Source organism: Tachysurus vachellii, chromosome 1 (genome assembly GCF_030014155.1).
Source record: "Tachysurus vachellii isolate PV-2020 chromosome 1, HZAU_Pvac_v1, whole genome shotgun sequence".
In the NCBI taxonomy this organism is placed as follows: Eukaryota; Metazoa; Chordata; class Actinopteri; order Siluriformes; family Bagridae; genus Tachysurus; species Tachysurus vachellii.
In genome coordinates this window covers 25,449,020-25,463,723 of record NC_083460.1, presented here as the reverse complement: position 1 = coordinate 25,463,723, position 14,704 = coordinate 25,449,020, and the positions used below count along the sequence as shown (strand labels likewise).

The 14,704-nt window shown below is 44.9% G+C and overlaps 1 protein-coding gene across 5 annotated transcripts in view; it reads left to right on the top strand.

Moving 5' to 3' along the window:
• Positions 1-14,704, top strand: part of patj (PATJ crumbs cell polarity complex component) — a 126,483-nt gene that overhangs the window by 24,865 nt on the left and 86,914 nt on the right. For 4 of the 5 annotated variants that reach the window (XM_060879684.1, XM_060879692.1, XM_060879675.1 and 1 more), the window contains 8 exons: positions 1,455-1,664; positions 2,896-2,982; positions 4,798-5,082; positions 8,851-8,932; positions 10,012-10,111; positions 13,519-13,599; positions 13,737-13,808; positions 14,397-14,574. In XM_060879684.1, coding sequence (XP_060735667.1) covers positions 1,455-1,664; positions 2,896-2,982; positions 4,798-5,082; positions 8,851-8,932; positions 10,012-10,111; positions 13,519-13,599; positions 13,737-13,808; positions 14,397-14,574 — 1,095 coding nt within the window. The remainder of the gene's footprint in view (positions 1-1,454; positions 1,665-2,895; positions 2,983-4,797; positions 5,083-8,850; positions 8,933-10,011; positions 10,112-13,518; positions 13,600-13,736; positions 13,809-14,396; positions 14,575-14,704) is intronic. The other variant, XM_060879679.1, reaches the window with a different exon arrangement.

Below are 14,704 nucleotides of genomic sequence, written 5' to 3'. Positions count from 1 at the left end.
CCAAATTATGTCTTTTAGTTTCTCTCTCTCTCACTCTCTCACTCTCTCTTTTTGTCATTGTTCTTTCTCCGTTTGTCCATATTTGTGTTCTTACTCTCGGTCAGCAGTCTTTGGGTGATTGCATTTGGGTGATTGCATGTATTGTTTAATCAGAGGTCTATAATAGTTGCTTTGGACACTAAGCCAGGTGTTTCCTGTTCTCCACTGCTGTCTAGTAGTGAGAAACTCACACCGTCTAAGCCTGATTGACCAGTCTGAAGCTCTGCTCATAGCCCAAGCGCTCTCCTGCTGTTCTCTGCTATTGAAGGTGGCAATACTTTTAGGAGACTTTTAGTTTCTAGTTCGTTTCGTGCAGTATCACTCGCTGTAGTTTTCTTATGTATTTATTCCTTCACAATTTCAATGTGATTTGCTCTCATAGGGATGCACTAAAACTCATGTGCACATGTGATTTGGAAAGGAAAATATTCATACTATAAATGCACTGCTACTGTGTTTGAGTTGTTTTTTTCTTTTCTTTTCTTTTTTCTTGCCACTTTATGACCTGTTGCACCACTCAGCACTCAGTCTGATCTGAAGTGTGATCTTTACTTTGAAGCAGCAATACAACTATTCATACATCATCCATGGTCATATATACAGTTCCAGCTTTAAACAAACCCTGCTGTGTGAGTGTGTGTCTCATTGTTTCCTACCACACTGGCTGTATGAGCTGCTTTAGATCAGAAGGAAAACTGCGTGTCGTGTCGTGTTTGAAGTTTAACAAACATACAATAAAGTATAACAAAACAAATGGACTCAAATCATTAACCAAATGTCATCCCTTAAAAGATTAAAAGATGTGTTAATCGTGTTAACTCTACAGTCCGTTCCTGTTCCTTCAGAGTAGATTAAAGTCGTAAATATTTCTCCTCTTCGTGCTCATAAGAACGTGCTTGCTAATGATACAGCTCCGGCTCTCTTAGCTTTCCTACTAAACCACCCACGTGTTAATCACTTTTATATTGTCACTCGTCACATAAAAGCCGCCCATATGGGTCATCAAATACATTGTCAGAGACATCAAATTGGAGCTGAATTGCAGTTTTACAGCATAAGCTTGCTGGGACAGTGATTGATGTCTGCACACACTGAGTCAGAGAGAGAGAGAGAGAGAGAGAGAGAGAGAGGTTTGCTTTGTGTTCATTCACCTCTTTGCCTCTCTGGCTGGAATGAGGCCTTCTTTACATCCTGTATGTAAAGATCTAAAATGTACCGATTACATATTTAATCTTGCGAACATTAGTGCATTACCTGTTGTGCTATTTGAGCCTTAAACCGTTGTGGAATGTATGTATCTCTCTCTCTCGCTCTCTCTCTCTTTCTCGTTCTCACTCTCTCTGTGTGTTTGTGTATCATCCAGCATGTTTATTGTGTATGAGCATGTTTGCTGTGGTCTGTGTTGCCCTCTGCAGGACCCTCTGGACACTACACGCTCTGTGATAGTCATACGATCGCTGGTAAACGGAGGTGTTGCACAGAGTCATGGTGACCTGCTGCCTGGAGATCAACTGGTCTTTGTTAACGACACCTACCTGGACACATGCTCCCTAACGCAGGCTGTAGATGTCCTCAAGGCTGTGCCACCAGGCACCGTATACCTGGGCATCAGGAAACCTTTGGGGGTAAGCCTTTAAATAGATAGGGGTTATGATTTCATCTCAGCTAAAAGACAAACCTATAGTATGTTAAACTATGTAAGCATCATAAATGATCTTTTGAGGAGCAAAAGTTGCTAATCAACTCTGTTCCAGCACTGACATGCTCAAGACCACCTGCTAGCACTAACAAGCACGCTACAGTCAAACTCACTGAGTTCACACTTTCCCCCAATTCTGATGTTTGATGTGAACCAAAAAACTGAAGTTTTTGGCCTGTACATGCATGATTTTATGCATTGCTGTATAATTGGCTGATTGGATAACTGGATGAATGAGCAGGTGTACTGCTGTTTGTATGCAATAAAGTGGCCAGTAATTGTATCATTATAAATGATGATAATTAACTGAATTATATGATTAGTTAGAAACATCCTAACAAAATTTAAAAGGTTTGTCGTTTCATTCAATGGGCTGCTGAAAAAAAAAGAGGATAAAAAAAAAGACGTTTCAGACATTTTTGAAGGTTTGTTATTCATAAATTCATTTTTTAACAACTCCAGAGTTTCAGACAAGCCTGGAAAGCCTGGAAATTCACACGCCCTCATCGCACTTGTTCACACACACTTGTGCAAAGCCCTTGACAGTGGTCATAATGGACATTAATATTAATCACATGGCCAGTTATGACTGCTGCAGGCAAGACACTTAAGTTATGATAGGTTGAAGTAGGTTATGGCCGTGCCGAGTGCTTTGAGATTCCAGCCTTTGCACAACATATGTGACGAACTGAAAATCTTCCAATTCAACCTCGTTAGATCAAAACAGCAAATGCAGCAGATTTATCACAGTGAAAAGAGCAACACTAATCAGTGCACACACTGCTAACTTACCCATCAATTACGTTGTGCATTCTGAAATTGATTTCAAGGTTTGAAATAAGAAAAAATTGCAGTCATTTTTCTTAGTAGCTAAAATAGTTACAATTGAAATCATAAATTCTGAACAATGATTAAATTGTAGTAATTGTACCATTAAAGTACATGATCTATTAGCAAGAATTAGACCCAATATCTAATTAGTTTAAGAACTGACCTAATAAAAGAACTGTCGCCTCAATCAAAATTTACACGTTAGAATTTTTTTAGAAATTTGACTGATGCTCAAAGTCACTGTATTGCTTATGGTATATAGTAGAGATAAAAAAAAAAAAAAGTATAATACTGTGTGTGTGTCTGTCTGTGTGTGTCTGACCCAGGCAGAGGACAGGGACACTGTGGAGAAACCTGCAGCTCTCAAAGAGCAAGAACACACCACCACCTATTCTCAGCTTCCTGTGTCTAAGGTACTGACATCTCGGAGAACTACAGCTAAACGTTTGATCGATCAGCACAGAGAAAAGCTTTATAGCACTATGCCATTACTTAGGGTTGGACATTTAGTTACATGATGAATGGCACTCGGCTTTTATTAGAACACTCAGTTCTTCCTATAGGTGCAAGCCTGTTGGACTCACAATCACCAAATGCAAAAAGCTGGCCCTTGACTATTAAAGAGGAGAAAGAGAAATTAGACAGAAGCACGAAGAGAGAGAGAGAGGATATAGGATTGACCAAGCAATCACTGACCAAACAACTAGTCCTGAAGATGAGAAACTTTTAAAGGTGATGCCTAGTTCATTGTCTCTGAGCTTTTCAGACGCATGACCGAGTTATCCTTGAATTTTTAGCAAAGATGTAGTTGAAGCACCAGAGTCAAGTGCTGCCGTAAATCTACCCAAAACGAGACTAATTGCACCATTAAGATTTTAGACTCTGCACATTTTTCATGGTAAATTGGTTCTGGGCTGTATGAGGGGAGGGGTGTAAAAGGTGCTGAATCGGCTTATGAGAGAGCAGCATGGAGAAAAGTGCACTTTCAGCTCTTATGATCTTTAAGACAGCGCTTATGTGCATGTTACGGCAAAGAGAACGAGCAGGAACCCTGTTGCTGGGATGAAGGTCTGATTTTGTTGTGGGCAACAAACATGAGCCTTAACTTTCTTACTTTCTTTCAGTTACTCATAAGTACAGATAAGTATGGTGAATGATTTTAGGACCTGTGTTCAAACTGTTCAGGTATTAACCATAAATCCAGGTGATCAGCTCACAGGCAGACACGATAGATGGAGAACTTTTTACACCTCATATTTTCATGCATCTCGAATGAAACAACTCAATTTTACTTCAAACCCAATCGTAAACAATTTAGTTCGGTAGATTCAGCCTGGTGCTCAGATTGTCTGATTAAAGCTATGATTTCATTTGCTCAGGTTTAAACGGTCACGTCAGTGAAAACTATGAAACTAAATATAAACCCAAATAAAGTGCGAGTTGTAGACATAGTTTAAGCTACTGACTAGTAGGAAAACTGGAGCGAATGATTGGAAATAAAGACCAGATCATCACACACAGCTCTAATGAAGTTGATCACGGTGTTCCAGGTTATAAATTAATAGTTCACATTAAAGGTAGGGTCTCCGTTGTTTGAAAGCCAATGTTGACATTTGAAATCACCAAAACAAACACGCCCCTAACCCAAATGGGTCCCACCCCTGTATCGATAGCTCCGCCCACACATACATACGCAACCCAGGCAACTAATGGAAAGAAATGTGTCTTTATCATAGCTAAAGGGAAGAACAATACGATTGCAGATAAACAAACAAGCAGAAATGACACACAAGCATAATCATGCAAAGGACGGCATATACTAGTTTTGTAAAACAAAGCAAAACCAACGTTACTCACCTATCGAGAAGGAAAAAAGCATCACTTTAACACTGTATGCTTGTATGAATCCCTCACAGTTCTGTAGGCACTTTTCATTCTGCTCTGTATAATTTTTTTCCGTAAACTACAGCTATTTTGTGTAATAGCACCAGAGTGCTTTTAAAAACTGGATACTTTCGGTATATTGTGCTGTGCATAGCCAAGTAACAGGAATTTTAATCTCAAAACCAGAAAGCAGTAAATCCCATGAACCTGATCACATCTCTGCCATTATTTCTTCAGCTAGAATGAAATTGCTCTTTATAGTTCATGAATCCATTGCAGTGTCTCTCTGCATCTGGTGATAGAATTGTCTAATAAAAAAGGGCTAATGATCTGTTTGTCTCTAGCAGGACTTTAGGGATGACTCTGTCCTTCCAGAAGACATTGATGATGACCCAGAGCTGATTCTGGATAGTACAATCCGTTATGCCAAACCTCTAATTACGCTCGAGTTCCTGCCAGGCGAGGAGAGAGAGATGGCTGTGGATGAGGAGGAAGATGAGGAGGAGGAAAGAAACAGAAGTAATAGGGAGAGTCCACTGTTATACCACAGGGAGCAGTCACCTTACAGGGAAGAGGAAGTGACGTTAAACCCCTACCTGACATTTACCCCTACTGAAGTACAGCAGCAGGTAAGATGGAGAATTTGACCATATGATTGTACATTTCATCCTCTAGAGCAGATTTGTGCAAAATAAACAAACTTGAATTCAGAGCTTTATAACAAGAAAGTGCTATGTGAGAAAATATCAGAAAATCATTTTAATATTATTGTATCGAAAATATACTTAGAAAGTGTGCTTTTAGGGCAGTAGGTCTACTGGTGTGTGTGTGTGTGTGTGTGTGTGTGTTTGTGTGTGTGTGTGAGAGAGTGTGTGTGTGAGAGAGTGTGCGTGTGAGAGAGTGTGCGTGTGAGAGAGTGTGCGTGTGAGAGGGAGTGTGCGTGTGAGAGGGAGTGTGCGTGTGAGAGGGAGTGTGCGTGTGAGAGGGAGTGTGCGTGTGAGAGGGAGTGTGCGTGTGAGAGGGAGTGTGCGTGTGAGAGGGAGTGTGCGTGTGAGAGGGAGTGTGCGTGTGAGAGGGAGTGTGCGTGTGAGAGAGTGTGCGTGTGAGAGGGAGTGTGCGTGTGAGAGGGAGTGTGCGTGTGAGAGGGAGTGTGCGTGTGAGAGGGAGTGTGCGTGTGAGAGGGAGTGTGCGTGTGAGAGGGAGTGTGCGTGTGAGAGGGAGTGTGCGTGTGAGAGGGAGTGCGTGTGAGCAGTGGAGTGTGAGGGTGTGCGTGGAGGAGTGGGTGTGAGTGTGCGTGTGAGAGGAGTGTGCGTGTGAGAGGGAGTGTGCGTGTGAGAGGTGTGCGTGTGAGAGAGTGTGCGTGTGGAGGAGTGGGTGGAGAGTGTGGTGTGAGAGAGGGGTGTGGTTGTGAGAGGGAGTGTGCGTGTGAGAGGGAGTGTGCGTGTGAGAGGGAGTGTGCGTGTGAGAGGGAGTGTGCGTGTGAGAGGGAGTGTGCGTGTGAGAGGGCGCGTGCGCGTGTGAGAGGGCGCGTGCGCGTGAGAGAGGGAGCGCGTGCGCGTGAGAGAGGGAGCGCGTGCGCGTGAGAGAGGGAGCGCGTGCGCGTGAGAGAGGGAGCGCGTGCGCGTGAGAGAGGGAGCGCGTGCGCGTGAGAGAGGGAGCGCGTGCGCGTGAGAGAGGGAGCGCGTGCGCGTGAGAGAGGGAGCGCGTGCGCGTGAGAGAGGGAGCGCGTGCGCGTGAGAGAGGGAGCGCGTGAGAGAGGGAGCGCGTGAGAGAGGGAGCGCGTGAGAGAGGGAGCGCGTGAGAGAGGGAGCGCGTGAGAGAGGGAGCGCGTGAGAGAGGGAGCGCGTGAGAGAGGGAGCGCGTGAGAGAGGGAGCGCGTGAGAGAGGGAGCGCGTGAGAGAGGGAGCGCGTGAGAGAGGGAGCGCGTGCGCGTGAGAGAGGGAGCGCGTGCGCGTGAGAGAGGGAGCGCGTGAGAGTGTGCGTGTGAGAGAGTGTGCGCGTGTGAGAGAGTGTGCGCGTGTGAGAGAGTGTGCGCGTGTGAGAGAGTGTGCGCGTGTGAGAGAGTGTGCGCGTGTGAGAGAGTGTGCGCGTGTGAGAGAGTGTGCGCGTGTGAGAGAGTGTGCGCGTGTGAGAGAGTGTGCGCGTGTGAGAGAGTGCGCGCGTGTGAGAGAGTGCGCGCGTGTGAGAGAGTGCGCGCGTGTGAGAGAGAGGGAGTGCGCGTGCGTGAGAGAGGGAGTGCGCGTGCGTGAGAGAGGGAGTGCGCGTGCGTGAGAGAGGGAGTGCGCGTGAGTGAGAGAGGGAGCGTGTGAGAGAGAGGGAGTGCGCGTGCGTGAGAGAGGGAGTGCGCGTGCGTGAGAGAGGGAGTGCGCGTGCGTGAGAGAGGGAGTGCGCGTGCGTGAGAGAGGGAGTGCGCGTGCGTGAGAGAGGGAGTGCGCGTGAGTGAGAGAGGGAGCGTGTGAGAGTGTGCGTGTGAGAGTGTGCGTGTGAGAGTGTGCGTGTGCGTGAGAGAGGGAGTGCGTGTGCGTGAGAGAGGGAGTGCGTGTGCGTGAGAGAGGGAGTGCGTGTGCGTGAGAGAGGGAGTGCGTGTGCGTGAGAGAGGGAGTGCGTGTGCGTGAGAGAGGGAGTGCGTGTGCGTGAGAGAGGGAGTGCGTGTGCGTGAGAGAGGGAGTCCGTGTGAGTGAGAGAGGGAGTGCGTGTGAGTGAGAGAGGGAGCGTGTGAGTGAGAGAGGGAGCGTGTGAGAGAGTGTGCGTGTGAGAGTGTGCGTGTGAGAGTGTGCGTGTGAGAGTGTGCGTGTGCGTGAGAGAGGGAGTGCGTGTGCGTGAGAGAGGGAGTGCGTGTGCGTGAGAGAGGGAGTGCGTGTGCGTGAGAGAGTGCGCGTGTGAGAGAGTGCGCGTGTGAGAGAGTGCGCGTGTGAGAGAGTGCGCGTGTGAGAGAGTGCGCGTGTGAGAGAGTGCGCGCGTGTGAGAGTGCGCGCGTGTGAGAGTGCGCGCGTGTGAGAGTGTGCGCGTGTGACTGTGCGCGTGAGAGTGTACGCGTGTGAGAGTGTGCGCGTGTGAGAGTGTGCGCGCGTGTGAGAGAGTGCGCGCGTGTGAGAGTGTGCGCGTGTGAGAATGTGTGCGCGTGTGAGAGAGTGTGCGCGTGTGAGAGAGTGTGCGCGTGTGAGAGAGTGTGCGCGTGTGAGAGAGTGTGCGCGTGTGAGAGAGTGTGCGCGTGTGAGAGAGTGCGCGTGTGAGAGAGTGCGCGTGTGAGAGAGTGCGCGTGTGAGAGAGTGCGCGTGTGCGCGTGTGACTGTGCGCGTGTGAGAGTGTGCGCGTGTGAGAGTGTGCGCGTGTGAGAGTGTGCGCGTGTGAGAGTGTGCGCGTGTGAGAGTGTGCGCGTGTGAGAGTGCGCGCGTGAGAGTGTGCGTGCGCGCGTGTGAGAGAGGGAGTGCGCGCGTGTGAGAGAGGGAGTGCGCGCGTGTGAGAGAGGGAGTGCGCGCGTGTGAGAGAGGGAGTGCGCGCGAGTGAGAGAGGGAGTGCGCGCGAGTGAGAGAGGGAGTGCGCGCGAGTGAGAGAGGGAGTGCGCGCGTGTGAGAGAGGGAGTGCGCGCGTGTGAGAGAGCGAGGGAGTGCGCGCGAGTGAGAGAGCGAGGGAGTGCGCGCGAGTGAGAGAGCGAGTGCGCGCGAGTGAGAGAGCGAGTGCGCGCGAGCGAGTGAGAGAGCGAGGGAGTGCGCGCGAGTGAGAGAGCGAGGGAGTGCGCGCGAGTGAGAGAGCGAGGGAGTGCGCGCGAGTGAGAGAGCGAGGGAGTGCGCGCGAGTGAGAGAGCGAGGGAGTGCGCGCGAGGGAGTGCGCGCGAGTGAGAGAGCGAGGGAGTGCGCGCGAGTGAGAGAGCGAGGGAGTGCGCGCGAGTGAGAGAGCGAGCGAGCGCGCGAGTGAGAGAGCGAGCGAGCGAGCGTGTGAGAGAGAGAGCGAGCGTGCGTGTGAGAGAGAGAGCGAGCGTGCGTGTGAGAGTGCGCGTGTGAGAGTGCGCGTGTGAGAGAGAGAGCGCGCGTGTGAGAGAGAGTGCGTGTGTGAGAGATCTTATTATCTATTCCTTTAGTAATTAATTCATGTACCTACACTGATTGCTTTATTGTGGTCAGGGCCGTGGTGGATCCGAGGCAGGATTGGATCTTGAATGAGTTCTCAGTCCATTAGAGGGCATCATGCACGAGCACACACACACACACATGAAGAAATAAAGAATAAAGAAATCCTCTTGTATTATCACATTAAAGGACATGCTGCTGTGATTGTTATTTCACTTCCCCTGAGACTGATGGACTACACTAAGCAGTTTGGTTTATTCCACTATTACACTGTCAATACAGTTCTAACCTAATATCTTTTTTTCCTTCTCTTTCTTACGCCCATGGAAGGTGGCGGAGGACAGAGCTGCAACTGAAGATGATTTTCAAACAGAAATGGAGTCAAGCCTAAATTTCCATCAGCATCCCCTCAGTGAGTGTGTGTGTGTGTGTGTGTGTGTGTGTGTGTGTGTGTGCTTTCAGTAAGTGTGTTTATCTTTTCAGTATCTGATTTATCTGCAGCCACAGACTTTTTCTTTATCTATGTGTATAAAGAAACAGAAATGCCATTGAATAGGTTTGCTTGTGTAGCCTTACTGTAGTTGTCTCCCAATAGGCTAAGGCCATTATTACTGTATATAAGAACTAAAGTCAGGTCATTAGACTTCTCCTCAGTTTCAAAGCATTTGAGAGCAGTGAATTGTCTAGTAATCAGACCATTTTACTTTTAATCAGTTTGTGTTGCCTTTAACAGCTTTGGCAGCAGGAATATGTCTCAAACCAGATAGTGAGAGACACTCTAGCTGGCACCTTCCTAATCAGTGTCGGGTCTGTCATGTCACTGACACTGTTAGAAGATGGTCTAGCTTCCACTAAAAATTCACTGTCAAAATGTCAAGTTATTTATATCAAACATAAATTTCCTTGCCTAATACTTTTGCTTTAGAGATAGGAACTGGTTTATTTCATAGCCCCAGGTCTTTGTGGTGTTTTCAGATGGCTTGCTTGGCCAGTCTGACTTTGACAGCAGGTTTATTAAGCTAGGGCTTGACAATCTGCCAAAGGCAGACAAATATCGATCTTCTGACAAGCCATTTAGTTTATTTAGAGTAAATCTTTCCGCAGCACCAGTATGTGCTTACTGTTTGTTACTGTATTCTTGGTAAAGGCTCGTTCACAATTTGTGCTATTTCCTAGAAAGATGGTAATAAATCCCAGAATATGAAGATCACAAATACTTCAGAAAATGCACTTCTCTTTCCATGAAGACATCACGTCCGCTCCACCTCAACCGCTCTTACTTGTTGTGTGTAGGTGTCTGTGCCTGTGTGTTTAGATTTGGTAGCCTTTTGTGATGACAAAGTTATATGCATGTTATGGTCGTTGTCTTTCAGCTGCTGTTATCTTCTGTATTGGAAGGGAATAGCTTTATTAACTAAAGTAAAGCAAATTAATGGTCATGGCTGACGAATGGAATCAGATAAACATGGCTGTTTATGTCTGTGATTTCAGGTCAGTCAGCACAGACATGGGTGGAGTTAGCAGAGAGTGAGGCGGACTCAGACTCGCGGAATGAAGGCTCCGAGCTCACTCTGACTGACACAGACACAGAGTGAGTGGCACATCAGTCTCAGTTTAAATCTCAGTGTTTAACAGACTGCACATAGAAAACTCCTGTACAGTGTAGACACCTTAGGACTAGTCTGCAGTTAGAGTAACGCCTGAAATATATGCATAAAACACCCGCTGCTAGTATTGGTACAGTACCTCTGCAATCACCAAGCACTTTATTAGGAACACTGTACTAATACTGGGTAAAACAGCCTCAATTCACCCTGCCACGGATTCCACAAGAGGTTAAAGATTCATTTGAGATTCTGCTCCATGCTGACATGATTATATCACACAACTCCTGTACATTATTCAGTGACTGTACATCTGTAATAGGAATTGCATGGTGTATGTTGTTTGTTGTGTTTTATCCCCACCTACTGGAATAAAGACTGTATTACAGAATGATCTACCCAGGAGACCATCAATACCCTCACCAACACCATTTGTGTATAATCCTAGCTAGAAGGATGTTCAAATGGAAATGAGTCTAAATTTACAATGCTAACAATGGTACTAGTGTCAAAAATGAAATTTACAAGGGACAAATGCGTGTCTCGATTTTGTGTTTATACTATACACACGTGGACAAAATTGTTCGTACCCTTCAGTCAATGAAAGAAAAACTCACAAAGGTCACAGAAAAAACTTTATTCTGACAAAAGTAATAATAAATAAACATTCTATGAATGTTAACCAATGAAAGTCAGACATTGCTTTTCAACCATGCTTCAACAGAATTATTTAAAAAAATAAACTCATGGAACAGGCCTAGACAAAAATGATGATACCCTTAGAAAAGACTGAAAATAATGTGACCAAAGGGACATGTTAATTCAAGGTGTGTCCACTAATTAGCATCACAGGTGTCTACAATCTTGTAATCAGTGTGTGTGTGAGAGAGTGTGTGTGTATATATATATATATATATAGGCCTATATATAGGGCTCCAGGTCGTCACTGTGTTGTCTGGTAACATGGTGTGTACCACACTCAACATGGACCAGAGGAAGCAAAGGAAAGAGTTGTCTCAGGAGATTAGAAAGAAAATTATAGACAAGCATGATAAAGGTAAAGGCTATAAGACCATCTCCAAGCATCTAGATGTTCCTGTGACTACAGTTGCACATATTATTCAGAAATTTAAGATCCGTGGGACTGTAGCCAACCTCCCTGGACATGGCCGCAGGAGGAAAATTGATGACAAATCAAAGAGACGGATAATCCAAATGGTAACAAAAGGGCCCAGAAAGACTTCTAAAGAGATCCAAGGTGAACTTCATGCTCAAGGAACATCAGTGTCAGATCACACCATCCGTCGTTGTTTGAGCCAAAGTGGACTACATGGGAGACGATCATTGTTGAAAACAAATCATAAAAAAGCTAGACTGGAATATGTCAAACTACATGTTGACAAGCCACAAAGCTTCTGGGAGAATGTCCTATGGACAGAGGAGACAAAAATGAAACTGTTTGCCAAGGCACATCAGCCTTGACAGACGGAAAAATGAAGCATATCAAGAAAAGAACACTGTCCCTACCGTGACACATGGAGGAGGCGCTGATATGTTCTGTTGCTGCTTTGCTGCATCTGGCACAGGGTGTCTTGAATCTGTGCAGGGTATATTGTAATCTGAAGACTATCAAGGGATTCTAGAGAAAAATGTGCTGGCCAGTGTCAGAAAGCTTGGTCTCAGTCGCAGGTCATGGGTCTTGCAACAGGACAATGACCCAAAACACACAGCTAAACACCCAAGAATGGCTAAGAGGAAAATATTGGACTATTCTAAAGTGGCCTTCTATGAGCCCTGACCTCAATTCTATTGAGCATCTTTGGAAGGAGCTGAAACATGCCGTCTGGAAAAGACACCCTTCAAACCGGAAGCAGGAGCAGTTTGCTCATGAGGAGTGGGCCAAAATACCTGCTGAGAGGTGCAGAAGTCTTATTGACAGTTACAGGAATATTCTGATTGCAGTGATTGCCTCAAAAGGTTGTGCAACAAAATATTAAGTTAGGGGTACCATCATTTTTGTCTAGGCCTGTTCCATGAGTTTATTTTTTTAAATAATTCCGTTGAAGCATGGTTGAAAAGCAATGTCTGAATTTCATTGGTTAACATTCATAGAATTTTTATTTATTATTACATTTGTCAGAATAAAGTTTTTTCTGCGACCATTGTGCGTTTTTCTTTCATTGACCAAAGGGTACCAACAATTTTGTCCACGTGTGTACTTCAGAATATATTCTGAACAGTATTTTATTCAACAATATTTAAGCTAACAGAAATGTTTCTGTACTACTTGATATTATTTGCAAAACCACACTGTACTATAAAAATGTATTATATTTTGAAATGTCAATATATTTTGCTATTGGACTTGGGTATGCTACATTGCTCTATATATTTGTGAGGGTAAACTTCTGTTTTGATGTGTTTTATTCTTTAATGATCTATTTTAATTCTATATTTACATTACTGTCTTGCTATGTTTTAATGTCAGTGGAACTAAATAAGATTTACTTCACCCCTATGTGCCTCTGACTAAATTTGCCAGTTCCTTTTTTTTTCGACAGGTGACTGTTTTGCATAGAAAACTCATCATGCCATGGAGTTCAGAAATTCAGTTTCCTGACATTAACACATCTGACGTCAGAACACCACAGCCAACAAAAAACAGATTTGACCAGTAATCTCTGGGAAATCTTATTTTGTGTGTCATTTCTAATCACTAATCTCACAGATAAATAATGATGTTTATATTATAATAAAAATAATATCTCATTATGTTTGTCAAATATAGAGACTAGCCTAACAAATAGAGGGAGGGGGAGTGAGGGAGGGAGAGAGAGAAGGAGGGGGAGGCCTCCTCAGTGACTTGTAGCTGTATTGTGATGCAGCTGAGCCCCTGACGTCTGCTTGTGCTGCCAGTCATTGGAGGACAATTTAAGGTGTCAGGTGTGCATGTGTGAGAACGAGCACGTACCTGTGTGTACCTGTGTCTGTGTCTTTCATGTAGCACGGTGACAGCTTCTAATAAAACTTCAGACAGCAGCAGGGGCTTAAGATTGTGAAAATGAAATGAAAGTACACTTAGTATTAGTAGGTGTTTTATGCAGCTATATAGAGTCGGTGACCTCCAGAAGAAAACAAAAATCCAATTGTCAGAGGCACACTACTGTGTTATCACCTGCATTATTCAAATTCCTTTTGCTTCATAGCTTGCTTTATTTATATTTGCTTTTGAGACCAGTGTTGATCTGATTGTCAGAATTTTAAACTCACTGAGCAGAAATGATGACGGCTTAATTCTTTTTGATGCTTCTCTAATTTACAGGCTTAATGACATGTCTGTGTGTGTGTATAGGAGAAGAGAAAATATTAGCTTTTTCGATTTTGCATTCCACAGGTCTGCACAGCCGACTTCATATGTCAGAGGGAAGAAGAGAAGTCAGGGGGCTGCAACGGGGCTGATTAGACACGAACACAGGTTAGAAAACTAAATGCATAATGAACCTTTGGGGACGATTCTGCTACAAACATTAGAGTTTATAGTTCATCTTATTTCAGCTTTGAACATACTGTGTGTGTGTGTGTGTGTGTGTGTGTGCGCGCGCATGGTATCAGTGTTTTACCAGAGAGAGAGGATGGAGAGGGAGAGGAAACGCCCATCTTCAGTCACTGGGGTCCCCCACGCAGGTTCTTCCTAATTTCTTTGCTTTGAAATTTAATATAAAAAAAAAAACCAGTATTTACGATGTCAGTAATTCTCATTTTTTTCCAGCAGACATTTATCGTAGTCACACTTTTAGTGAAAGGGAATCTCAACTAATATTTTTTCAGCATGTTGTTGGTGACTGTGACGATAACCTGCGCACTCAGGATACATAATGAATACAAAGACATTTGGGATTTCACTTTTCTGTGTATTGATAATCGTTATCAAGATGGATTGTGGGAAGCACAGTGTATACAGTGTATATAATTGTACTTCCTTTATATAGAGTGTTTCAGATTCATTTTCACCTCTTAATGTATGTTTATTATGATGATATTGTCTTCTCATGAATTTCTTTAATACACACCCTTGAGATGATTTTCACCTCTCATGATTCATGTGATATAAATTCATAGCATATCACTAATATTCCTGCATATGCAGGCTAGATAAGATTGCTGAGAAGTTTACCTAATTAATATTTGAATGTAGGAGTAATTTGTCAGGCTTAATTAGATATAATATGAACAAACCTGGAGCGTGGGCTTGAATGTGATTGTGTTTTGCAGAGTGGAGGTGTGGCTGGATCCTGGTGAGTCTCTGGGCATCAGTATCGTTGGAGGCCGTTCGGTTATAAAGCGCCTGAAGAATGGAGAAGAGCTGAAAGGCATCTTCATTAAACAGGTGCTTCCAGACAGCCCTGCAGGACGTACACACGCACTCAAAACTGGAGACAAGATCTTGCAGGTGAGCAACACACACACACACACACACACACGCCTACATGTTAAAGCATACAGACTCTCACAAACTATCTGTGCTGCTTAAAAGGTGGTACAGAGTAGAGATAGAAAGATGTGCAGCTGATTACACAAAA